Source organism: Nomascus leucogenys, chromosome 3 (assembly GCF_006542625.1).
Source record: "Nomascus leucogenys isolate Asia chromosome 3, Asia_NLE_v1, whole genome shotgun sequence".
Taxonomy (NCBI): domain Eukaryota; kingdom Metazoa; phylum Chordata; class Mammalia; order Primates; family Hylobatidae; genus Nomascus; species Nomascus leucogenys.
In genome coordinates this window covers 96,505,894-96,533,814 of record NC_044383.1, presented here as the reverse complement: position 1 = coordinate 96,533,814, position 27,921 = coordinate 96,505,894, and the positions used below count along the sequence as shown (strand labels likewise).

At 37.2% G+C, this 27,921-nt stretch overlaps 1 protein-coding gene across 3 annotated transcripts in view; it reads left to right on the top strand.

Moving 5' to 3' along the window:
* The window catches only part of WASF1 (WASP family member 1), a 79,362-nt gene extending 53,243 nt beyond the window's left edge, over positions 1-26,119 (top strand). For 2 of the 3 annotated variants that reach the window (XM_004087626.3, XM_012506052.2), the window contains 7 exons: positions 12,172-12,306; positions 16,916-17,069; positions 18,402-18,519; positions 20,023-20,195; positions 22,392-22,571; positions 23,722-24,350; positions 25,259-26,119. In XM_004087626.3, the coding sequence (XP_004087674.3) occupies positions 12,172-12,306; positions 16,916-17,069; positions 18,402-18,519; positions 20,023-20,195; positions 22,392-22,571; positions 23,722-24,350; positions 25,259-25,416 (1,547 nt within the window). In that variant the 3' untranslated portion in view covers positions 25,417-26,119. The remainder of the gene's footprint in view (positions 1-12,171; positions 12,307-16,915; positions 17,070-18,401; positions 18,520-20,022; positions 20,196-22,391; positions 22,572-23,721; positions 24,351-25,258) is intronic. The other variant, XM_030809556.1, reaches the window with a different exon arrangement.
* The last annotated feature ends 1,802 nt before the right edge of the window (positions 26,120-27,921 follow it).

Below are 27,921 nucleotides of genomic sequence, written 5' to 3'. Positions count from 1 at the left end.
AGGCATTGTTTAAGCAGTTTATAGAGATTCAAAAACAAAGAGAAAACCCATAAAATATTGTAGCAAGGTGTGACAATAGTTTACCGCCCTGAAATTAACTTCTCTGGCAGCTTTCCCACTTGACATAGTTGAGAACCTGGAATTAAATTTAAAAGGCCTCTAGATAGCCAGAATAAATAAACTCATGCACTAAAGACCATGCACATAAAATAACCAATTGATCCCTCTCTCAAAACCTGTTTACTTTTACCTCGATAGTTCAAACAGATTTGATGATGTGGTTTCCAAACAGTTATGCTTCAGAGGATAAAAGGAGGAAGCATGGGAGGAGATACTAGAAGGAGGCATCACTGAACCCAACCAAAAGGAGGTAGTTTACAGGAAAGGACAAAGTGATGTAGGGGAAGATGCAACATAAAAACTGGAAAGAAGCCATTTAATGTAAAGCAAATATCCTTATACATTTCAAGGCCATTTTCTGGCCTAGGATAATATTTGATTTTCATAATTCATGCCCATGAGTCCCTAAGAAAAAATTAAATTATGTTTAATTTTATATTCCATTTAAGAAGAGGGAAGCTTAGAATACGTTTGACAAGTTTCCATCCAAAATAGTTAAAATAACAATTGATGTATTAGATAATAATCTCTGAATTACTCAGAAAACTTGGCTATCCAAAATGTTTCTAGATAATGGAGATTTTCACTTTGGTGCTATTATTAGTACCGAAAGTGCTTGAGAATATAGCAATGAAAGTAAACTGCAGGGATCCACATGGCTTAGGGCTGGATATCTTCCTGACCTTTCCCTCACAAAAATGTACTTCCTTTTTTTATTTTTTTGAAACAGAGTTTTGCTCTGTCACCCAGGCTGGAGTGCAGTGGTGCGATCTTGGCTCACTACAGCCTCCACCTCCCAGGTTCAAGCAACTCTTGTACCTCAGCCACCCAAGCAGCTGGGTTTACAGGCGAGTGCCATCATGCCTGACTAATTTTTGTATTATTTTTAGTAGAAATGGTGTTTTGCCATGTTGGCCAGCCTGGCCTTGAACTTCTGGCCTCAAGTGATCCACCCCCTCGGCCTCCCAAAGTGCTGGGATTACAGGTGTGAGCCACCATACCCAGCCAGTACATCTGTTTTTTGTGAGATTTTTCCTAGTAGAACATAATTCTGTTTTATATTAGGTAATTACCACAAACCTATAATTCACTTTATATCAATTTCCTCTTTCTCATTTTATTGCTTTCTTAATGATGCAAGGTTTTTTACTCCTTAGCTGAGCTAGGTCCAGGTTTTTGTCTCAAGACGAGGAAGAATTAGGCACACAGATACTTGAAGAGTGAATGGAGTAGAATTTATTAAGTGAAAGGAAAGCTCTCTCAGCAAAGAGAGGGGTCCTGAAAGCAGGTTCCAGGTTGCCCCCTCACAGTTGAATACAAGGGCATATATAGAGAGAGAAGCTGATGGGGCTGGGTTCCCTATTTGTATAAGGCACAGATTACTGGTGGCTTCACCACATTCCCCCAGTGCACATGCAGGCCCTTAGTCTGCTATGGGCATGTTTAAGTAAGCCCCCTGTGCAAGTTCCCTTATCTGCGCAAAGCATCTGGTGTAAGCCCTTGTGGGGTGGGTCAGAGGTTCTCTAGGGACCCTTCCCTTACTGTCTGCCTAAAGCAAGCTAGCTAACTCCTTTCATTAACAATCATTGGGATTCTGAATACCTAAGGGATCTCTTCCGCTGGCTTTTCTCTTATTGAATATAGTCAGTTCTTATTGCCAAGATTAGTCTTTTCCATCTCTGTATCTACACCTAGCATTTGTATCCCTACCAATTGTTGAATAAATGAATAACTTTATACCTGCTTTTTCTTCCATTTGGGATGCTTCCCTTATCTGCCAGAGAAACTGTCTCTGGAAGTATCTTGATCACCGAATAACTTTTGACACCTGAAAGTGAGGTGCTTCTATCTCTGCTGTGTTACTCTTACCTTATATTAAAAGCTGCCTGTTATTGAGCTCCTCTGTATCAGGTGCACTTCAAGGCTCTTTGCTTGCTTCTTTTAGAGACAGATATTTTTATTCCTATTTTACAGATAAGGAAATTGAGACCAAAGTCTCACAGTGAATAGAACAAATATTTGGACTTATTTATTAAATTGCTTTAAATATTTGTTTAAATGTCTGGTTCTCCCTCTGTTCAAAATTCAGTAATGGCAGGGATCTTCTTCCAGTTATTTTGGCTTACTCTTTTCAGTAATAAGAACTTACACAACTGGAGGAATACAGTGATTTTAGATTTATGATTTTTTTTTCAGAAGTTGTAACAAGAGAGTGTAAAAGATCTCCTGAATTTCTGAATCTGTATCTTGGGCATACCCGAGACAGGTCATCTTCTAGGTCTTTGATGAATCTTGGGTTAAAATTTATTTCTAGCTAATATAAATGCTGATTATATATAAATGCTGATTATATATAAATGCTACAGTCTACATATAAATGCCTTCAGATTGATAGGCATATTATTTGCATATACATTTACATCATAATCTTCTCTAACCCTCATCAGGTGGACAGATATAGATAAAGCAAGTAATTTCCATTTTAGACACAAATCATTTAACAGAAAGTAGTAGAACAAGGTTTAAAAGCAGGCTTCCCAGGGTATCTCTTTTTTCTTTCCCCACTTTGTCATGGCTGGGTGACTTTAGATGGGGTTTAAAGTTTAAAATACAGTTGGCCCTTGAACAATGTAGGGGTTTGGGGCACAGATCCTCACTGAAGCCAGAAATTTGCATATAACTTTTGACTCCCCCAAAACTTAACTGCCTATAGCCTACTATTGACCAGAAGCCTTACCGAGAACATAAACTGTTGCTTAACATGTATATTTTATGTTGTATGTATAGTAGTATACTGTATTCCTACAATAAGGTAAGCTAAAGAAAAGAATATGTTATTAAGAAAACCACAAGAAAAAATATACTTACTGTTCATTAAATGGAAGTGGATCATCATAAAAGTCTTCATCCTCGTTATCTTCACATTGAGTAGGCCAAAGAGGAGAAGGAAAAAGAGTTTGTCTTGCTGTCTCAGGAGTAGCAGAGGCAGAGAAGTGGAGGAGGTAGAAGTAGTAGAGGTGGGCACACTGGTGTAACTTTACAAAAACATATCTTGATTTCTGACTTTTTTGCTTCTTCATTTCTCTAAAAATGTTTTTATATGGTACCAATCCTCCTTTTATTTGCTTTAGTTTCGGTACCTGTATCATAGAAGGGTTCACGTTGTAAAATAAATCAAAAGTAGTCTTGAATAATTGGAACCCTTTTGCCAGATTCTCTAATGTCAATTTGTTTTCTGACACCACTTTTTCTATGTCTTCTTTTTTTTTTTTTCTGGATTCCATTTTTTAAAATCGGAGATTTGCTTCTTTACTTTCTTTTTTATTTATTATTATACTTTAAGTTCTACGGTACATGTGCACAGTGTGCAGGTTACATAGGTATACATGTGCCATGGTGGTTTGCTGCACCCATCAACTCGTCATTTACATTAGGTATTTTTCCTAATGCTATCCCTCCCCCAGCCTCCCACCCTGTGACAGACCCGGGTGTGTGATGTTCCCCACCATGTGTCCATGTGTTCACGTTGTTCAATTCCCACCTAGGAGTGAGAACATCTGGTGTTTGGTTTTCCGACCTTGTGATAGTTGTGCTTAGAATGATGGTTTCCAGCTTCATACATGTCCCTGCAAAGGACATGAACTCCTCCCTTTTTATGGCTGCATAGTATTCCATGGTGTATATGTACCACATTTTCTTAATCCAGTCTATCATTGATAGACATTTGGGTTGGTTCCAAGTCTTTACTATTGTAAATAGTGCCGCAATAAACATACGTGTGCATTTGTCTTTATAGTAGCATGATTTATAATCCTTTGGGTATATACCCAGTAATAGGATCTCTGGGTCAAATGGTATTTCTAGTTCTAGATCCTTGAGGAATCACCACACTGTCTTCCACAATGGTTGAACTAACTTACACTCCCACCAACAGTGTAATGGTGTTCCTATTTCTCCACATCCTCTCCAGCACCTGTTGTTTCCTGACTTTGTAATGATCACCATTCTAACTGGCATGAGATGGTATCTCCTTGTGGTTTTGATTTGCATTTCTCTGATGACCAGGGATGATGAGCATTTTTTCATATGTCTGTTGGCTGTGTAAATGTCTTCTTTTGGGAAGTGCCTGTTCGTATCCTTTGCCCACTTTTTGTTGGTTTTTTTTTCTTATAAATTTGTTTAAGTTCTTTGTAGATTCTGGATATTAGCCCTTTGTCAGATGAGTAGACTGCAAAGATTTTCTCCCATTCTGTAGGTTGCCTGTTCACTCTGATGGTAGTTTCTTTTGCTGTGCAGAAGCTCTTTAGTTTATTTAGATCCCATTTGTCTATTTTGGCTTTCTTGCCATTGCTTTTGGTGTTTTAGTCATGAAGTCCTTGCCCATGCCTATGTCCTGAATGGTATTGCCTAGGTTTTCTTCTAGGGTTTTTATGGTTTTAGGTCTTACATTTAAATCTTTAATCCATCTTGAGTTAATTTTTGTATACGGTGTAAAGAAGGGATCCAGTTTCAGCTTTCTACATGTGGCTAGCCAGTTTTCCCAGCACCATTTATTAAATAGGGAATCCTTTCCCTATTGCTTGTTTTTGTCATGTTTGTCAAAGATCAGATAGTTGTAGATGTGTGGTGTTATTTCTGAGGCCTCTGTTCTGTTCCATTGGTCTATATATCTGTTTTGGTACCAGTACCATGTTGTTTTGGTTACTGTAGCCTTGTCGTATAGTTTGAAGTCAGGTAGCGTGATGCCTCTAGCTTTGTTCTTTTTGCTTAGCATTGTCTTGGCTATGCAGGCTCTTTTTTGGTTCCATATGAACTTTAAAGTAGTTTTTTCCAATTCTGTGAAGAAAGTCATTGGTAGCTTGATGGGGATGGCATTGAATCTATAAATTACCTTGGGTAGTATGGCCATTTTCATGGTATTGATTCTTCCTATCCATGAATATGGACTATTCTTTCATTTATTTGTGTCCTCTTTTATTTCATTGAGCAGTGGTTTGTAGTTCTCCTTGAAGAGGTCCTTCACATCCCTTGTAAGTTGGATTCCTAGGTATTTTATCCTCTTTGTAGTAATTGTGAATGGGAGTTCACTCATGATTTGGCTCTCTGTTTGTCTGTTATTGGTGTATAGGAATGCTTGTGATTTTTGCACACTGATTTTATATCCTGAGACTTTGCTAAAGTTGCTTATCAGCTTAAGGAGATTTTGAGCTGAGACGATGGGGTTTTCTAAATATACGATCATGTCATCTGCAAACAGAGACAATTTGACTTCCCCTTTTCCTAATTGAATAGGCTTTATTTCTTTCCCTTCTTGCCTGATTGCCCTAGCCAGAACTTCCAACACTATGTTGAATAGGAGTGGTGAGAGATGGCATCATTGTGTTGTGCCAGTTTTCAAAGGGAATGCTTCCAGTTTTTGCCTATTCAGTATGGTTTTGGCTGTGGGTTTGTTATAAATAGCTCTTATGATTTTGAGATACATTCCATCAATACCTAGTTTATTGAGATTTTTTAGCATGAATGGCTGTTGAATTTTGTTGAAGGCCTTTTCTGCATCTATTGAGAAAATCATGTGGTTTTTGTTGTTTGTTCTGTTTATGTGATGGATTACGTTTATTGATTTGCATATGTTGAACCAGCCTTGCATCCCAGGGATGAAGCCGACTTGATCGTGGTGGATAAGCTTTTTGATGTGCTGCTGGATTTGATTTGCCGTATTTTATTGAGGATTTTCACATTGGTGTTCATCAGACATATTGGCCTAAAATTCTCTTTTTTTGTTGTGTCTCTGCCAGGCTTTGGTATCAGGATGATGCTAGCCTCATAAAATGAGTTAGGGAGGATTCCCTCTTTTTCTGTTGATTGAAATAGTTTCAGAAGGAATGGTACCAGCTCTTCTTTTGTACCTCTGGTAGACTTCGGCTGTGTATCTGTCTGGTCCTGGGCTTTTTTTGGTTGGTAGGCTATTAAATATTGCCTCAATTTCAGGACCTGTTATTGGTCTATTCAGAGATTCACCTTCTTCCTGGTTTAGTCTTGGGAGGGCGTATGTGTCCAGGAATTTATCCATTTCTACTAGAATTTCTAGTTTATTTGTGTAGGGGTGTTTATAGTATTCTCTGATGGTAGTTTGTATTTCTGGGGGATTGGTAGTGATATCCCCTTTATCATTTTTTATTGCGTCTATTTGATTCTTCTCTCTTTTCTTGTTTATTAGTCTTGCTAGCGGTCTATCTATTTTGTTGATCTTTTCAAAAAAACAGCTCCTGGTTTCATTGATATTTTTGAAGGGTTTTTTGTGTCTCTATCTCCTTCAGTTCTGCTCTGATCTTAGTTATTTCTTGCCTTCTGCTAGCTTTTGAATATGTTTGCTCTTGCTTCTCTAGTTCTTTTAATTGTGATGTTAGGATGTCAATTTTGGATCTTTCCTGCTTTCTCTTGTGAGTATTTAGTGCTATAAATTTCCCTCTACACACCGCTTTAAGTGTGTCCCAGAGATTCTGGTATGTTGTGTCTTTGTTCTCATTGGTTTCAAAGAACATCTTTATTTCTGCCTTCATTTTGTTATTTACCCATTAGACATTCAGGAGCAGGTTGTTTAGTTTCCATGTAGTTGTGCGGTTTTGAGTGAGTTTCTTAATCCTGAGTTCTAATTCAGTTGCACTGTGATCTGAGGGACAGTTTGTTGTGATTTCTTTCTTTTACATTTGCTGAGGAGTGTTTTACTACCAATTATGTGGTCAATTTTAAAATAAGTGTGATGTGGTGCTGAGAAGAATGTATATTCTGTTGATTTGGGGTGTAGAGTTCTGTAGATGTCTATTAGGTCTGCTTAGTCCAGAGCTGAGTTCAAGTCCTGGATATCCTTGTTAACCTTCTGTCTCGTTGATCTGTCTAATATTGACAGTGGGGTGTTGAAGTCTCCCATTATTATTGTGTGGGAGTCTAAGTTTCTTTGTAGGTCTCTAAGGACTTGCTTTATGAATCTGGGTGTTCCTGTATTGGGTACATATATATTTAGGATAGTTAGCTCTTCTTGGTGAATTGATCCCTTTACCATTATGTAGTGGCCTTCTTTGTCTCTTTTGATCTTTGTTGGTTTAAAGTCTGTTTTATCACAGACTAGGATTGCAAACCCTGCTTTTTTTTTTTTTTTTTTTTTTTTTTTGCTTTCCATTTGCTTGGTAGATCTTCCTCCTTCTCTTTATTTAGAGCCTGTGTGCATCTTTGCCTGTGAGCATGTGAGATGGGTTTCCTGGATACAGCACACTGATGGGTCTTGACTCTTTATCCAATTTGCCAGTCTGTGTCTTTTAATTGGAGCATTTAGCCCATTTATATTTAAGGTTAATATTGTTATGTTTGAATTTGATCCTGTCATTATGATGTTAGCTGGTTATTTCGCCTGTTAATTGATGCAGTTTCTTCCTAGCATCGATGTTCTTTACCATTTGGCATGTTTTTGCAGTGGCTGGTACCGGTTGTTGCTTTCCATGTTTAGTGCTTCCTTCAGGAGCTCTTGTAAGGCAGGCCTGGTGGTGACAAAATCTCTCAGCATTTGCTTGTCTGTAAAGGATTTTATTTCTCCTTCGTTTATGAAGCTTAGTTTGGCTGAATATGAGATTCTGGGTTGAAAATTCTTTTCTTTAAGAATGTTGAATATTGGTCCCCATTCTCTTCTGGCTTGTAGGGTTTCTGCCGAGAGATCTGCTGTTAGTCTGATGGGCTTCCCTTTGTGGGTAACCCGACCTTTCTCTCTGGCTGCCCTTAACATTTTTTCCTTTATTTCAACCTTGGTGAATCTGAAAATTAATGTGTCTTGGGGTTGCTGTTCTTGAGGAGTATCTTTGTGGTGTTATCTGTATTTCCTGAATTTGAATGCTGGCCTTCCTTGCTAGGTTAGGGAAGTTCTGCTAGACAACATCCTGACGAATGTTTTCTAACTTGGTTCCATTTTCCCCATCATTTTCTGGTACACCAGTCAAACATATATTTGGTCTTTTCACATAGTCCCATATTTCTTGGAGGCTTTGTTTGTTTCTTTTCACTCTTTTTTTATCTGATCTTTTCTTCTCGTTTTATTTCATTAATTTGATCTTCGATCACTGATATTCTTTCTTCTACTTGATCAAATCAGCTATTGAAGCTTGTGCATGCGTCACAAAGTTCTTGTGCCATGGTTTTCAGCTCCATCAGGTCATTTAAGGTCTTCTCTACACTTTATTCTAGTTAGCCATTCATCTAAACTTTTTTCAAGGTTTTTAGCTTCCTTGGGTTAGAACATGCTCTTTTAGCTCAGAGAAGTTTGTTATTACCGACCTTGTGAAGCCTACTTCTATCAACTCATCAAACTCATTTTCCATCCTGTTTTGTTCCCTTGCTGGCAAGGAGCTGCAATCCTTTGGAGGAGAAAAGGTGCTTTGTTTTTTTTTTTTTGAATTTTCAGCTTTTCTGCTCTGGTTTCTCCCCATCTTTGTGGTTTTATCTACCTTTCGTCTTGGATGTTGGTGACCTACAGAGGAGATTTTGGTGTGGATGTCCCTTCTGTTTGTTAGTTTTCCTTCTAACAGTCAGACCCCTCAGCTACAGGTCTGTTGGAGTTTGCTTGAGGTCCACTCCAGACTCTGTTTGCCTGGGTATTAACCACCAGAGGCTGCAGAACAGCAAATATTGCTGCCTGATCCTTCCTCTGGAAGCTTCATCCCAGTGGGGCACCCACCTGTTTGAGGTGTCTGTTGGCCCCTACTGGGAGGTGTTTCCCAGTCAGGCTACACAGGGGTCAGGGACCCACTTGAGGAGGCAGTCTGTCAGTTCTCGGAGTTCAGACGCTGTGCTGAGAGAACCACTGCTTTCTTCAGAGCTGTCAGACAAAGATGTTTAAGTCTGCAGAAGCTGTCTGCTGCCTTTTGTTCTACTGTGTCCTTCCCCCAGAGGTGGAATTTATAGAGGGAGTAGACCTTACTGAGCAGTTCAAGGTTACCAGCCTCTTTGTTTACACTTTGAGCTACTCAAGCCTCAGCAATGGTGGACGCCCCTCCCCTGTCAAGCTGCAGCATCACAGGTTGATCTCAGGCTGCCACACTAGCAGTGAGCAAGGCTCCGTGGGCGTGGGACCCACCGAGCCAGGCATGGGAGGGTATCTCCTGGTCTGCCAGTTGCTAAGACTGTGGGAAAAGCATATAGTATTTGATCAGGAGTGTACTGTTTCTCCAGGTACAGTCTGTCACAGCTTCCCTTGGCTAGCAAAGGGAAATCCCCCGACCCCTTGTACTTCCTGGGTGAGGTGACACCTTGCCCTGCTTCAGCTTGCCCTCTGTGGGCTGCACCCACTGTCCAACCAGTCCCAATGAGATGAACCAGATACCTCAGTTGGAAATGCAGAAATCACCCATCTTCTGCATCAGTTTCGCTGGGAGCTGCAGACCGGAGCTGTTCCTATTTAGCCATCTTGGAAGTGACCCCCTCTTCTGTGTCTTCTTTCTCATTGTCTGGTACTGGTTTGGAGGCACTCTTCTCCATCAAGTCATCTTCTGTGAATTCCTCTGGTGTGCTGTCTAATTGGGTCTTGAATTTCTCCAAGATCCATACCTTGCCATGCTTCATCCCCACCCTTTTTTCTGTATCCACTGTCTATTTCATTATTTCCTTGACTGGCACTGTTACAAACCCTGTGAGGTCATGCAAAACATCTGGACACAGTTTTCTCAGATTTCATGAATTTATTGTCTTGGGCTTGATGGTTTTCTTGGCTTTTTCAGTAACAACTATGGCATCTTTGATGGTATAATCCCTCCAAACTTCCATGATGTTCTCTATTGGGATTCTCTTCCATAGTGTTGACAGTCTTCCATAGAATACCATGTGTAATGAGTCTTAAATGTCCTTATGACCCCCTAATCTAGAGCCTGAATTAGAGCTGTCATGTTTGCGGGCAAGTGGACCACTTTGACACCTTCAGTGTGAAACTCATGGGGTTCTGAGTGGCCAGAGATGTTGTACAGTTATCACAAGAATTTTAAAAGACAATCCCTTACTGGCAAGGTACTTCCTGACTTCAGGGACAAAGCGTCAGTGGGACCAATCCAGAAAAAGGATTCTCATTGTCCATGCCTTTTTGTTGTCTTGCCTTCTTTTGGCCTTCTTTTTCCTTCAGTGCTTGAGATTAGCAGCTTTATAGATAAGGGCAGTTCTGATGATAAACCCAACTGCATTTGCACAAAACAGTAGAGTTAGTGTGTCCCTTCCTGCCTTAAATCCTGGTGTTCACTTTTTCTTACTAATAAATGTTCTCTGTGGCAATTTTTTTTTTTTTTTCTGGAATAGGACACTCTCATCTGCATTAAAACTGTTCAGGCAGATATTGTTTCTACTCAATTTTTTTCTTTTTCTTTTCTGGTTTTTTTTTTTTTTTCTTTGAGCGAGAGAGAGAAGGTCTCACTTTGTCACCCAGGCTGGGCTGGAGTACAGTGGCATGATCATGACTCACAATAGCCTCAACCTCCCAGGCTCAGGTGATCCTCCTGCCTCACTTCCCCAAGTAGCTGGGACTACAGGCACATACCATCGTGCCCAGCTAATTTCTGTATTTTTGGTTGAGACTGGGTTTCACCATGTTGTTCAGGCTGGTCTCAAACTCCTGAGCTCAAGCAGTCTGCCCACCTCGGCCTTTCAAAGTGCTGGGATTACAGACTGTCATGCCTGGCCCAATTATTTTTTTTTTTTCAAGCAGCATACATGGAAACTAATTATTTTCTTAATGGCATCTGCTGCCTCTTGGCTGACAAAAGCTGCAGCTTCTCTTGTTGTGACATTTTTAAGGCCAAACCTCTTTCTGAAAGTATCAAACCATCCTTTACTGCCATTAAATTTTCCAGGTTTAGATCTTTTGCCTTCCTTTTGCTTTAAGTTGTCATATATGGACTTCACTTTTTCTCAAATCGTGTTAGAGTCTGTATGTGTGCTTTCTTGTAACAGCCATGCACCCACAAAAATTGCATTTCGATACAAGATTAAAAGGTATTCGCAAAAAGTACGAGGTTTTTGTGTCTGCTGGCGTATCTGCAGCAATGGCTTCATGATTTTCCTTTCCCTTTTTTATAATTGCCCTTAAGTTTGATTCATTTATCTTGAAATGCTAAGCAACCACAGCTGTAGACCTCAGTCTGTGGTTCATATCAAGCAATTCAACTTTTTCTTGTAATGTTATGACTTTCTTGTACTTGAGAGTACTTCCAGCATCTCTGGTGGCACTTTGAATGAGTCTCACAATGTATTCAGGGTTTACGGTATTGAATAAAACATGATGAAAAATACACAAGAACCATGAGAGATTACTTCCTACTCTTATATGCAATTTAGTGGAGAGAGAACTGCTCAAACAGCATTTTAAGTGGATGCTAACAACACTAGAGCTAACTGCAATATCAACAGAGGGTGGCTATAAAATTGTTACAGTAATACCGTATTACTACACTTAAATTTGTTGTTATGATTTAGTACTATTAGGCTGGCAAAAACCACAATTACATTTGCACCAACCTAATACATCTTTCCATTTCTTTATATTTCTCTTGACTGTGAATGGCACTATGTATGTTTTTGTTTTGTGTGTAAATTTTGATAAATTTTAACTTTTTATAATAAATTTCTGTATATTTTGTGGTAGTAAATGATAAAATAGTCTAGTATTTACATAGATTTTATGCATTCATATCTTTAAAATATATTTTAAAATTTTTAGTATTTTTAGGCTATGTGGTTCATCTGCAAGTTTTTTCAAATTGTCTCAAATCTCCAAAATTTTCAATATATTTATTGAAAAAAATCCACATGTAAGTGGACTAGCACAGTTAAACGATTTTGTTCAAGGGTCAACTGTAATTCCAAATCCAAATTCAACAGGGACCAGTTTTAATATTACATTGTTCAATATTTATCTCTGATCACAAAGTATCTGAGGCAAATATCATGCTAGATTTCTACTGCTTGCAAAGACAAAAACTCAGTGCTCTGGATATTAAATTTTATGATATATGTTTCATTTTTGCTTAGGTAAATATGCTGAAGATATATTTGGAGAATTATTCAATGAAGCACATAGTTTTTCCTTCAGAGTCAACTCATTGCAAGAACGTGTGGACCGTTTATCTGTTAGTGTTACACAGCTTGATCCAAAGGAAGAAGAATGTAAGCTTATTAATGTATTTTCTTCTACGTTTATATTTTAAGTTAGATGAGATGAATGATATACTTAAGAACAGTATTAATCATGAATTTATTACAGATAATACCCATGTCCTTTGGTGTACATATTGTAATAAATCAGTGAATTATCTAAAAATGCCATCAGCATGATTCTCCTGGCTTTTCTACTCTGTTTTAAATCTCTTCTTTTTGTACACTAAACAGCTCCTAATTTTTTTGCATAAAGAAGTCATTTTCACCAGACATTTTCCTCCATTCTCTTCATTATCTTTCTCTTTTCGTTTCTCCCTTATAATTTATTTGTATACTTTTGTCTTAGAAATAAAAATTATTAGAAAATTACCTGAAATCTTTAGGTTTGATTCTAGAAGAATGTAACTGCTTTTTTTTTTTTTTTGAGACAGACACTCTTGTCACCTAGGCTAGAGTGCAGTAGCACGATCTCGGCTCACTGCAACCTCCACCTCCCAGGTTCAAGCAATTCTCTTGCCTCAGCCTCCTGAGTAGCTGGGATTACAGGTGCCTGCCACCATGCCTGGCTAATTTTTTTATTTTTAGTAGAGATGGGGTTTCACCATGTTGGTCAGGCTGGTCTCGAACTCCTGACCTCATGATCTGCCCACCTCAGCCTCCCAAAGTGTTGGGATTATAGGCGTGAGCCACCACACCTGGCCATGTAACTGCTTTTAATATGCTTTTGTATGTGCATATTGCTAAAGTCTTATTAATTATTTAACTGAATGCAACTTCCTACTTTAAATGAACATTTCAAAAACAAATTGCCAGTATGTAGGGTGTAAACATTCTATACCAAGATATTAAATCAGGAATAATCAGATAGACTAAAATAATTGTAGAAACTTCAGTGGTAAAATCATGTTTTATGCCTTGATAGAATACATTGAATGCTGATGTTTCTCAAATGCCTCTTTTTGTTTGTTTCACAAAAAGGAATGCAATACTAAGAACATAATTTGCACTTACCTACCACAGATAATTGTTTAATGGAATTTCTTACACTCTCTTCAAAATATTTTTGTTGCATTAAATAATATGAACACAAATTATATAATCTAATTTTTAGTATAAATGCAAATTATATAATAGATCTAAACTTTAACAATAAAAATACTAAAGGATGTCACTGGAAAGAACAAAAATATAATGTAAGGACGTATGTCTTAGTGATGGAACCAGCTACTTTTGAAAGAATCCAATGTGTAAATAAGGAGAGGCAAATACTTGGCACACTAGATTTGTACCACTTGTCAAATGTAAAAGAGCTCTGGATACAAGAAGAAAAGGAAATAATACTTAAAAAATAGCTTTATTAAGATATATTTCACAACCTACATATACGTTGCAGTTCACCCATTTAAAGTTGAAGTGTACAATTCAGTGTTTTTTAGTATATTCAAGTTATGCAACTGTCACCACAATCAATTTTAGAGTATTTGTATCACTCCAGAAAGAAGCCCTGTACTCATTATCAGTCATTCTGTTTCCCCTTCAGCTCAACCCCTAGCAATCACTGATCTTTCTGTCTGTATGGATTTGCCTGTATGGATTTGTCTGTATGGATCTGTCTGTATGGATATTTCATATGAATGAATAGTACAGTATGTGGTCTTTTGTGACTGGCTTCTTTCTTTTAGCATAATGTTTTCAAGGTTCATTCATATAACATGTATTTATATTTCCCTGATGGCTAATGATGTTGAGTATCTTTTCATGTGCTTACAGGCCATTTGTATATCTTCTTTGGAGAAATGTCTTATTTAGTTCCTTTGCACATTTGTAATTTGTATTATTCATGTTTTTATTTTTGACTTGTTGGAATTCTGTGTATATTCTGGATCTAAATCCTTTATCAAATATATGATTTGCAAATATTTTCTCCCATTCTTTAGGTTGTCTTTCTTGGTGGTATCCTTTGAAACGTGCATGTATCAATACATTAATTACACCTCATGGAATTCTTGAAATAAAATCATTGTTAGTGGTGAAAAAATATTTTATGGTCATGCTTTCAAATACATAATTTATAGCCAAAATTTGTTTTTTAGATAACTCAACTGTTTATAACTTAAATATAAATTTATGCCATCAAATAATAGAGAAATACACAGGCAGTTCTCATATGTAACAGAAATAAAAATCAACATTTAGTTTCAAAATATTGTTACATTTTAAGAAATGTCTTAGAGCCACCATTAAACTTGAAAGTGAAAATAAAGATAACAGTAAATAAAGATGTTTGTGTTAAAAATCAAATTTTAATATGTCAACAGCTATACTGTCAGAATTATACATAGTTTCCTTTAAAATTTTTTGGAGCAGTTGGGGAAGAATTCAGAATCTAAAAGCTGAACTACTTAATTTGAAATTGTTTTGGAGAGGTTGTATTGAAGGAGTTTTCAGTTGTTTAACCTAGGTTTTTTAATTCAGTGGGAATTAAAAAAAAAACATCATGTGTACAGTACTAAATAGCGCAGTGTGGTATCAGTTTTTTTTAACCATTTTGTAGTAACTAAAAACTATCAATTTGAAAATATTTTTTAAATGAATTTTAAACAAAGACTTCTACAATTATATTTAATATGTTTATAAACATTATACTAATTTATTGCTTTATAATTCTATTAATATCAGATGTTATTGTTGGCAAGTGGAAGGGGCTTCACCACATGGTCTGTTAATAATAAGACAAACGATAAATGAGAGGAGTTGAAGGTAGAAAAGTACATCATGCTTATTAGTTTACATGTTTCTGATATGCTTTACCAAAGGAAGTTTGGGGAGATTAAACACTAGGTTTCATCTTAATTACATACTTACTGATTAATAAGTGGGGCAAGAGAGTGGCAAGAATTGATCCACTTTGACTGCAGAAAACACAAGCCACTTCTGGCAGGAGCCTGAGAACAGTGTGTGGTATTGTGGCAAAAAGATTAGCCTCAAAGGTAGACAGATCTGACTTTTCTGTTCTGGCTCTGCTGTTTATTAACTGTTTAACCTCAGGTCAGTTATATACTATTTCCTAGCCTTAGCTTTCTTATATTTCAAAATGGAGTAATAATTCCTGTCTTACTGAATTGTAAAGATTAAATGAAATGAAATTTAGTGAAACCATCTAGCACATATAGTATGTACTCATTAAATACTGTATCTCCAGTGCCACTTTTTAGTGATAGTGGGGAAAAACTTTTTGCTTCTCTGAATTTTATTTTTGTATTTATAGGTGTGTTACAGGTCATGCAGCAGTGGAATTGCTAGAAATGCAATTATAGTGCTGCCGTTGCAGAGCCAGCCTATTGTACCACCTGTGCCATTGATCCCATGTTCACGTTGAGTGAATTTACTTGAGGGGATGATAGGAATATTATTTTAAGGAGAAGGATAACTTAAGAATTGTTGGCTGGACGCGGTGGCTCACACCTGTAATCCCAGCACTTTGGGAGGCCGAGGTGGTCAGATCATGAGGTCAGGAGCTCAAGACCAGCCTGGCCAACATAGTGAAACCTCATCTCTACTAAAAATTAAAAAAAAAAATTAGTCGGCCGTGGTGGCAGGTGCCTGTAGTCCCAGCTACTTGGGAAGCTGAAGCAGGAGAATTGCTTGAACCCGGGAGGAAGAGGTTGCAGTGAGCCGAGATCACGCCACTGCACTCCAACCTGGGTGACACAGCAAGACTCTGTCTCAAAAAAAAAAAAAAAAAAAAGAATTGTTAGGATTGTTATACTGACCTTGCTATGTTATAGGGCATTTTGTCTGTATACTTAAGGCCATATTAAATAATCTAAGAAATTACCTTATTTCTTAGTACCAGGATATCACTGTAAGAGTTAAGAATGCAGCATTTTTGTATATTTTTTATTTTAACATGCTGCACAGTTCAAAATAAATGAAGTTATTTTTAAATCATATATGTGATGGGGCTGTGCTAGTTACCGGGAATACTAATGTACAAGATAGTCTTGAGTCTTCAAGAGCTTATAGTTAGGTAGAAATCCTTATAGTACAGATAAAAGATAAGTGAAAAAGAGAATAATGTAGATCACCTAATACTTAAAAGTATTTCCTTTACAGTAAAGTTTGTTTTAACTTGATAGTACACATTCAATATTTATAGTATACATAGCATAGAGGTTAACAGCGTGTTTAGCCCACAGTGCCACTAATAAGTAAGAAATTCCTTTCAGAGTTACTGGTGTAAGCTAAAAAAAGGAATAAAGGGAGATGGAAAAGAAGATTATAGGAGAAGAGAACCTAAGTTGGTGGGGGCCCATGATGGCAGGTAGAAGAAAGAAAAAGTTATATTTGATTGAAATATAGATATGTTTCAGGTGTCATTAGGGCCCTCTGAGCCTTCAAAATCAAAGGTTAATTAAAACCTATCTGACTGGGAAAATTAGGCACAGAATGATACGGGTAAATATAATGATAGAACATTTAAAATATGGTTTCTGATTCATAAGCCACTAAGGTCACAATCTCTTGAGCCATGCTGACTTTTAGACAAAGTATGTGAATTTCCCCTTATGTTAAATCATCATAGTAAAATAAAATGAATTCTTGATTTTTGTTTTAGTGTCTTTGCAAGATATAACAATGAGGAAAGCTTTCCGAAGTTCTACAATTCAAGACCAGCAGCTTTTCGATCGCAAGACTTTGCCTATTCCATTACAGGAGACGTACGATGTTTGTGAACAGCCTCCACCTCTCAATATACTCACTCCTTATAGGTAGGTAGGTTAATAAATAGTAGCCCTATTATTTATCTCAGACCTCAGATTGAAATGCTAAATCCCCAAACATTCTTTATTTCATTGGGCTTCTAGCCAACACAGAGAGCCCTCTCTGTCCACCACCTTTGGAAAACCTTTGCTTTTATTCACTGGATGAATTCCTAACATTCTGGCCTACAAAAGACAAGACCTATTTAAAAGAGTTGTTTTGACAAGTTAAGAAAGGCCACCAGTAAACTTGTTAATATAAAGAGATAAGGAGTTATTGTCCTTTTAATTTAATTTTTAATCAAATGGAAAAAGCTCAAAATTCTGTCCTACTAACAAAATAAACATTATAATTTTTGCTTGTTTTGTCTACTCTTTTTTTTTTTTTTGAGCTGAAGTCTCGCTCTGTCACCCAGGCGTACTGCAAGCTCCGCCTCCCGGGTTCATGTCATTTTCCTGCCTCAGCCTACCGAGTAGCTGGGACTACAGGTGCCTGCCACCAAGCCCGGCTAAATTTTTATGTTTTTAGTAGAGATGGAGTTTCACTGTGTTAGCCAGGATGGTCTCGATCTGACCTTGTGATCCACCCGCCTTGGCCTCCCAAAGTGCTGGGATTACAGGCTTGAGCCACTGCACCCGGCCTGTTTCGTCTACTCTTGATTTGATTTGTATACATTAACTTCTTACATAATGAATAGGTAGTACCTTTTTAAAATGCTTTTTACCACTTAGAATAAAATCTGGAATTATTTAGCCTCTCTTTGAAGTTCTTTCACATGGTTTGTTAAATGGGTAATTTAAGATGTATAACACATCCTGAATAAAATAGTATTCAGAAAGTTATTTGAAATTGTAAGTCAGTGTGCAGATAATTAGATACAAATGTGACTATTAGAATGACTATTACGTGATATCTTTTGGATTTAGTAAGATAATAAATAAATCATAGTATTGGCAGAAACTGCAAAATTTCTCTCTTCTAGATGATGTTACTATCTTTTCAGGCTTTTATCTTTGGCAGAGCTATTTGTAATTATTGGAATTGCCCAAAGGACTTTTTAGAAAATTTGGGATTCAGCAGAAGTTAGGGATGAAAAATGCCCAGCTATACTTTAAATTATTAGTACTAACTTGGAAAAGCATCTGGTTTACCACTTTTCTTTGTTTCCTCATATTTGTGAGAAATTTTCTATTGGTGCAATATTCAGTTTTATTTTGGCACTATTTTAACACATGCTGTATTTTATTAATGTAAGAGGATAAACATTTTAGTGAAATTATTTCTATTCTGATTGCCTAAGTCTTACTAATGTGTGTTTTAACTGATATTTTATATTTCAGAGATGATGGTAAAGAAGGTCTGAAGTTTTATACCAATCCTTCATATTTCTTTGATCTATGGAAAGAAAAAATGTTGCAAGATACAGAGGATAAGAGGAAGGAAAAGAGGAAGCAGAAGGTATTACAAGAGATTAAAAAATTGAGGTTAATTTTTGTATATTTGTGTTTTGTTGCATATATTGAACTTCATTAATCTTGTATTTTGACAGTTTTATTTTATTGGGTCCATATAGTTAAATATGAAGTCTTTATAACTCCACAGAAAGAACACAGTCTGATGGGGAGCAGATGAGCAATTAGATTATTAGAGTATGGCATAATAAGTGCCATAGCAGAGGTATGCATAAAGGGTTTAGATAACACAAAATAGCATCTGCCTTAGCTAGCAGGCAGGGTAAACACTTCCAACAAAGCTTATAATGAATCTTGAAGAACAGATAGGAGTTAGGTGTACCAAGGAAAAGAGGAACATTTTGGTAAGAAGGAGCAATGGAATCTTGTACAGATATTGGTAACGTAGATTAAGCTAATATTTTCTTGCTAGAGAGCACATCCTAAACATTTCTCTCCTAAATGTTTTGGAGAGGTTATTCATATGAAATTTCTGTTATTTCTATTGTCATTTTCCACTTTCTAATAAAATTCACTTGTATCTGCTTTATATTTCATGTTAATGATAACTGAAAACACAGAAGGGTGAAGCAAAGTTAGATTTAGGCTGAATTATGAAGGAGGCAAATTCTGTCTTTATCATCTCTCTGGTTCTCCTGTAGCTATCTCTGCTTTCCCTGATCCCTGTATAATGCCATTGTATTGTCTTCTTTGCTAGATGGTAACCCAGTGTTCTAGCTAACATTTGCAAACTAGTGACTGGCAAGCCAGATTATGCCTGTAGGGAGTGTTTTGTTTGCCAAAGACAGAGGTTTTTTAATTTTGGAACTAGAGTGCCTGAGATGGACATATCTGTCTAGCTCACCGCATGCCCTATCTTACACCCGACTGGCTTCATTCATGTATGTTATCCACTTGGCCACTTTGGGCATTTGAATTTGTTACACTTACTATAGCCCTTTCTGTACTTTCTCCCTCAGTTTTGAATCACTTTTTGTTTTATTGTTTAAAGACAATGTTTTCTGTTGAGTGATATAGTTATTATGGGTGAATTAGATAATTGGATTTTTTTCAAATGTGTTGGCTAGCTAATCAGTTACTTCCCAGATAATATAACCTTAGTAAATTTTTACGTTTTGATTAGAGGTAGACAGTGCCATTCATCGTAGAAGTTTCAAACTAATGCCTGTGGAGCGAGAGTTCATTAGTCTTTTTTCATCTGAAAGACTTTCTGACCTCAAATTGTATTCGTTAGGCATACTATTTTGTGTCTGGTGCATCAGTTCAAATTAGGGGTTAAACAAAACATGGCAGGAAACTGGGATTACAGCAAACTGGCTAAGATTTAACTCTGAACGTATAAGTGAACCATTTCTATGTTACTTTTACTATATTATGATGACATTGTCTTTTTCAGTGTTGATGTTAGAGTTTTATTTTGATTGTGATAACCTCTTTTTAAAAAATTAGCACTTAAGCATTTGACTTTGTTTCAATACGTCTGTTATAGCAGAAAAATCTAGATCGTCCTCATGAACCAGAAAAAGTGCCAAGAGCACCTCATGACAGGCGGCGAGAATGGCAGAAACTGGCCCAAGGTCCAGAGCTGGCTGAAGATGATGTTAATCTCTTACATAAGCATATTGAAGTTGCTAATGGCCCGGCCTCTCATTTTGAAACAAGGTTTCTTTACTTTTGTTTTTTTTTTTTTTTTAAATGATAAAACATTGGCTTTATTTGTAATATCTGTACTTCTAAGTCTTGAGTCCTAAACTGTTGAACAGGCAGACCCTGTTATAAATATAGAGATTATTTCAAAATCCCAACCACTGTGAGCCTACTAAAGTCAGGCCTTGAGCAGGTCATTTTCATAACTGGACCTTAGTTTTGTCATCTTAGAAAGGTGGTTGGAGTGGCTGATCTTTAGGGTTATTTTAGCTTTAGTCTGACGTCTCAATAGCCTCTCGATATTTCAGACACAGTCTGCTAGAATTTTGTAATAAAAGTGTAGGGTCTGGGATTTTTTTGAAATGCTGTTGATTTATTGCATATGAAATAGGAGTGAAGAAGGGGTTCTGTTTTGTTCCTTTTACTTTCCCCTGACTTCCTTTCTTTGCCACATCGCCCACCTCAGATATATTAGGACTTTCAAACAAAAGTATTCATCCCTTCTGTAGAAAAGATATTTTTCTTTCTCAGTGGCCAGGGGCCCTAACTAAATAACATACTACCAGCAAACACATTAAACTGGAGTCTCTCTATGAAGACATTTATTTGGGTATAGTCGTACGTTTGTTTGTTTGTTTGTTTGGAGACAGAATCTTGCTCTGTCGCCCAGGCTGGAGTGCAGTGTTGTGATCTCAGCTCACTGCAAACTCTGCCTCCTGGGTTCAAGCGATTCTTCCACCTCAGCCTCCCAAGTAGCTGGGATTACAGGCACACGCCACCACGCCCAGCTAATTTTTGTATTTTTAGTAGAGATGAGGTCTCACCGTGTTGGCCAGGCTAGTCTTGAACTCATGACCTTAAGTGATCTGCCTGCCTCAGCCTCCCAAAGTGCTGGGATTGCATGCGTGAGCCACTGTGCCCAGCCTAGTCATATGATTTTTTAATGGAAAAGAGCTTAAGGTTTTCTTTTAAGTAATATACATATAAATGATTGGGCCATAAGTGTGCAACATCTTGACCTATTTTAGGAGAGATATACATCTGAGAGATACTATTTATCTGTATTACTGAAAGGATTGACATTAAAAAATCAGTAAACTACAGACATTTATTTCTACTACAGTTGAGTAATTAAGGTACTTAATCCGACAAACTAAACACAATAATTTCTGACTTGCTGTGTGCACATCTGTTAAATCCAACTTTGTCCCCAGAATGTACTAGCAAATATTTATAAATCTTAACATGTTTGAGGTATCTAAAATTTTGCTTACATCTAAGTCACATGTTGCTATGTTACTCAGCTATTTTCTGAGTACCCTTGCACCTTTGAAAACAGCGGAAGGGAGTACCCTTGCGCCTTTGAAAACAGCGGAAGGACAGAAACAATATAGCTAGCCACCTCTGTGCTGCTAGTATCTGGGAGGCCTTTCTCTCTGGTGCAAGACTTTTAGAAGTCATTTAAGTTTAAGAGCACACCAAGATATACTAGTAGTAGAAAACTCATTTTCCTATTCTACCTTTCTGTCATTGGCATCTTCTTGTAAAGAACTGAAATAGGCCGGGCGCGGTGGCTCACGCTTGTAATCCCAGCACTTTGGGAGGCCGAGGCGGGCGGATCACGAGGTCAGGAGATCGAGACCACGGTGAAACCCTGTCTCTACTAAAAATACAAAAAAAAATTAGCCGGGCGTGGTGGCGGGCGCCTGTAGTCCCAGCTATTTGGAGAGGCTGAGGCAGGAGAATGGCGTGAACCCGGGAGGCGGAGCTTGCAGTGAGCCGAGATCGCGCCACTGCACTCCAGCCTGGGCGACAGAGCGAGACTCCGTCTCAAAAAAAAAAAAAAAAAAGAACTGAAATAGAGGCAGATAGCTTTCTACACAATTTGCTAAAAGTTAATTATTTTCTTGTTTATTAGATTACATATGTAATGCTTTTCATCCTGTGAGCTGAATTAGTATTCTGTTACAAAATAATAAAGTAACTGATGGTCATCATAGTAGATCTCTAAATCAACAAGTAAGGGTTACATCGTGAGCAGCGTTCTTTGTTTTAAAAGCAGGATTAATGTAATACATTTCTGAAAGTTTCTTAAAAATAGTTAAAATATTGGCATTGAAAGGATAAACTTTAAATATTTAATATCTCATGTAGAACCCTTTCCTCCCAATAATTCAAGAAAAATTCACTAATAATATGTATTTCTTTTAGACCTCAGACATATGTGGATCATATGGATGGATCTTACTCACTTTCTGCCTTGCCATTTAGTCAGATGAGTGAGCTTCTGACTAGAGCTGAGGAAAGGGTATTAGTCAGACCACATGAACCACCTCCGCCTCCACCAATGCATGGAGCAGGAGATGCAAAACCGATACCCACCTGTATCAGGTATGTTGGAACAAGCATATGATCTTTTATCTTAAGAGTCAGTAAGCTTTTTCTTTCAAGGACGATATAGTAAGTATTTTTGGCTTTCGGGGCTTACAGTTTTTGTCACAAGTACTCAATTCTGCCATTGTTGCATGAAAGCCGCCATAGACTATACATAAACAAATGAATGTGTCTGTGTTTTAATAAACTCTATTAACAAAAACAGCGAGCAGGTCAGATCTGGTCTATGGGACATTATTTTTAATCTTTTGGTTAGAGCTGACACACTCTCCTAGGAAATTTTAGCTAATAAGAATTTAAAGATTAAAGCCTGTTTCATTTTATTATAGTGTTGTTATCAAGCATATCATGTGCAGTGTATTAAGAAAAATTAAGGATTTTTTGGAATGTGGGTAACAGTCTAAGAAATGGGAACCAAAGATGTGATTATTAATACTAATTTGGTATTAAGGAAAAACTTGAATTTCAGAGAGGATTGGCAGTTGCTTATAATAATCTTTCAGTAAAGCTATTTTGAAGTTTAACCTTGTCAGTTATTATCCAAATGATAAATTTCTAATAGAGAAATAATCAGGGAAATTTTCTAATAGAGATATAGAGATCAGCTGTACAATTTTCAGTTAAAAATCCAATTTTCTACCACTGATTCATTTGGTGTTCCATCCTCAGGAAAAGAGAGAACTGTAAATTTCTTTTTGTGGTTTGTAATTAGCCGTCATTGATTTAACTGAAACAGCATATGATGAGACTTAATAGTTTCACTATAGCATTGTACTGGCCAGAAGTATTGCTACAAAATTGCATGATGATCAATGTTGAGTCATTACAGAGACTCCTGTCAGTATAGAATTGAGCATTTTATTTATTAAAGTAAGCATAAAATATCTGAGTGGATGCAAAAGTTGCATGAGAGAATGAGACTATTTAGACTATTACAAACCAAAGCACCACTCATTAATTTTTTTGTTGATGTGCTTTTAGTTCTCTTTTTTTCTAAATACTGTTGAAGATGTTAAATTTCTATAGGAGCGTGTTAATGGATCTATTTTGATGTAATTACGGATAGTCGTTTATAGTTTGTGTGGTTAGATTTTCTCTTTAGGCTTTTCTCTTTTAATAACTTGCTAGAATCTCTTTGTCATTTCAGTTCTGCTACAGGTTTGATAGAAAATCGCCCTCAGTCACCAGCTACAGGCAGAACACCTGTGTTTGTGAGCCCCACTCCCCCACCTCCTCCACCACCTCTTCCATCTGCCTTGTCAACTTCCTCATTAAGAGCTTCAATGACTTCAACTCCTCCCCCTCCAGTACCTCCCCCACCTCCACCTCCAGCCACTGCTTTGCAAGCTCCAGCAGTACCACCACCTCCAGCTCCTCTTCAGATTGCCCCTGGAGTTCTTCACCCAGCTCCTCCTCCAATTGCACCTCCTCTAGTACAGCCCTCTCCACCAGTAGCTAGAGCTGCCCCAGTATGTGAGACTGTACCAGTTCATCCACTCCCACAAGGTGAAGTTCAGGGGCTGCCTCCACCCCCACCACCGCCTCCTCTGCCTCCACCTGGCATTCGACCATCATCACCTGTCACAGTTACAGCTCTTGCTCATCCTCCCTCTGGGCTACATCCAACTCCATCTACTGCCCCAGGTCCCCATGTTCCATTAATGCCTCCATCTCCTCCATCACAAGTTATACCTGCCTCTGAGCCAAAGCGCCATCCATCAACCCTACCTGTAATCAGTGATGCCAGGAGTGTGCTACTGGAAGCAATACGAAAAGGTAATTTTCTCAGCTCCATGAAAAGCATTGCTATAGTAGCATTGGAAACTTTCTAAATATTTAAGACAAAAATGTGTTCCTTATCTATAAAATTTTAGGTGATCATGTTTGTGTACAAATGGCCTTTAGAAAGTAAAGCTATATCCAACTTATATTTAAAATTATTTTCCAGAAAATAGATCACATTTGATCATTTTATTTTCATGCTTTGTAGGTATCCTTAAAATGTTTATTGAGTGAATGAGAAATTTAATATATCAGACTTAAATGTTATAGAATATTTAATTAAAACCGTTTATATTATGCTTAATGTGTATATTAACTCCTTTAAAAATGGTATTTTCTTCAATGTTAAGGCTGTTCATTTCGGGTATCCATGACACTTGCTCTACCAGATGCCTTTAAAGGAGTGAGTTTCCTCCCTTAGTAACAAAGGAAAGACTTCTCATATTCGTTCATTTATTGTCATTATTTCCTAAGCAAGGACTATAGGCCAGGCACTGAGCGTATAGAATGAATAATAGTGCCTTTCCCTCAAATACAATGGATAATGAAGCCACAGAAAATATATTCAACAATGTTTAATTTATTTGACCATTGAGGTGATAGAAGAAATGTACCACCTCATTAATTTTTTAGGGGGTGGTGAGCAGGGAGGTATAGTAGACCATGATGGATAAATAAACTGTAGATACCTACTGGGATACCTGGTAAGTTTTACCAACTAATAACACAGATAACATAAAGATTTAATGCCTCTCTCAGTATGATTTCTTCACATTCTTTTCTGATCTTTTTATTTTCCTATAAGTATTTCTCATATGTATTTGATTTTATTCCAGAAATATTAATAATATCTAGTATCTAGTATTTTGATTTAAATGAATGGTTTGGATTCACTATATCAGGTATTCAGCTACGCAAAGTAGAAGAGCAGCGTGAACAGGAAGCTAAGCATGAACGCATTGAAAATGATGTTGCCACCATCCTGTCTCGCCGTATTGCTGTTGAATATAGTGATTCGGAAGATGATTCAGAATTTGATGAAGTAGATTGGTTGGAGTAAGAAAAATGCGTTGATAAATATTACAAAACTGAATGCAAATGTCCTTTGTGGTGCTTGTTCCTTGAAAATGTTTGGTCATTCTAGTGTTTTGCTTTCTTTTCCTTATAATAAATGACCCTTTTTCTCCATAACTTTTGATTTCTAAGGAAAATATTAGCATACATTTCAAACTAAATGTTTTACAGTGGCTTATCTTTTTTTTCCCCCTGAAAAGACTAATTTGGTCAAATAAACCACTAAGTATTAAGCATGGACAGCTGTTGTTAGAGTAGCAGATTCAGTTTTTTGATATATCTTAATTGTGTACTTTGTGAATTTTAATTTAAAGAAAGCAACTGAGATTGAAATCTTGAGGGCAGCTGTATCTATTAATGAGCCTTATTCCATTTCCTGATGTTTTAAAAGAAGAAACACTGCCTTGATTATATGAATACACTCAGAAAATACATTTAGCTTGTAGTGTTGAATTCTCTTAAAGGAATGCTTGAATTTTTTCATTATTGTTTTATTGTTTTTATATACTTGCCTTATTTGAATGTTTAGCAGTATCCCCTTCCCACTTATATATTGTGTGATATGATTTTGCTTGCCTATAGGAGTTAAAAACTTTTCCATGTGAAATACTCTGACTTAAACATACATGTAACTTACATAACTGTTAAGAATAACAGTCTGATTTAATAAATGGTTCATTTTAAAAGTTCATCAGTGTTGCTCTTTGAATAAAATGATTTATCATAATGTATCAAATACTGTATGGTAGGCTTTAAATAGTGAATGAAAATTTAAAAAACACTTAAGCTACATAATTTCCTCTTAATTGCACAGCTTCATATTGTCTACTGTGTAAGGTAGCTTTTATGTCATTTTCCCCCTAAGTTCATAAACTCTATATTTCTCAACTGCATGTGGTTTTCAATTAAAACCTCAACTTGTCATCTAATTTCAGCATACGTTAATTTAAGTTTAACAGTGTTCTTGAAATTATATTTTGCAGCCAGGCACGGTGGCTCATGCCTGTAATCTTAACACTTTGAGAGGCTGAGGCTGGTGGATCACTTGAGCCTGGGAGTTCGAGATCAGCCCGGGCAACATGGCAAGAACCCCGTCTCTACAAAAAAATACAAAAATTAGCCGGGCGTGGTGGAGTGTGCCTGTAGTCCCAGCTACTTGGGAGGCTGGGGTGGGAGGATCACTTGAGCCTGGGGAGGTTGAGGCTGTAGTGAGCTGAGATCATGCCACTGCATTCCAGCCTGGGCAGAGTGAGACCCTGTCTGGAAAAAAAAAAAAAAAAAAAAGAAAAAAAATTCTATTTTGCAATGATAAAATGAGTTAATGTTTGCACAGCTTAGATTTAGGGCTGGAGGGGAAGCACCATTAATGCCAGATTACTTCATTTGAAGAAACGACTCAATGAAGTTTGGGTAAGTTGATTGTAAAAGTGACTGTGGTCTTCAGCCTTGCCTATATCTACTCCTTTTGCAGTACAATTTCCAGTTCTTCCCATCAAAAGGTGAGTTCTATTCCATGCCCTTGAATCTGGGTGTCCTTGAAACTTGCTTTGGCTAATAATAGCATGTAGCAAAAGTGACATTGTGCCAGTTCTAAGCCTGGGTCTCAAGAAACCTTGCAAGCTTTAGCCTTCTCTCCCTCCATCTCCCTACCTCCCTCTCTCAAACCTGTCTCTGCCATGAGGATAATCCCAAACTAGCCTGGCTGAAGATCAGAAACCTGATGGGGGAGAGGTATCTCAGGTGAGACCATCATAGACCAGCCAAGCCCAAACTCGCTTGCTGATGGTAGACAGATAAGCAAGCCTGGACAAGGTTCACCTAGACTAGTCCAGCCCAGCCCAGTCCACTGATTCAAAATTCATGAGCAAAAGTAAATGCTTATTGTCTTACACCTAAGTTTTGAGCTGCCAGCATTATTGTGGCAATAGATAGTTGATATGTGAGGTCACTTAGTAACTTGATAATTTGGAGTAGGCTACTTAGGCAGATAACTAATGACCTGTAATCTTTATAGAATAGGAATAATGAACCAAGTTCTATTGTGGCAATTCAGTTTGGACATAAAAAAATTTTTTTCTGATAGCTTTAATAAACAAAAGATTTGATTTGCTCTTTTGGGTAGCTTAGAAAGAACAAGAGATTAGAGAGCCATTTGAGGTTCCTTTCCAACCTCATGAAAATGTATATTGTCAAATTTAACTCAAGAAAATGTCACAGTTTAAAGTCTATCTAAGTGTTCTTATGGTCAAAAGGAGGCAACTAATATATATATATTTTATAAAACTCAAATATATATACATATTTGGGGCCAGATAACCAAAACATAATAATACTGGTTTTGAAGCAGCTAAGGGTGCTACAAAAGGAAATTGGTGAAGATTTCTTAATAATAGAAGTAGACATGTTAATCAGTAAAGCCCTGCAGTGTATATGCTCAGTAGTCTATGATAGACTTTTTTTGTTTTTCAGAATATTTTTGGAAAATGAAAAA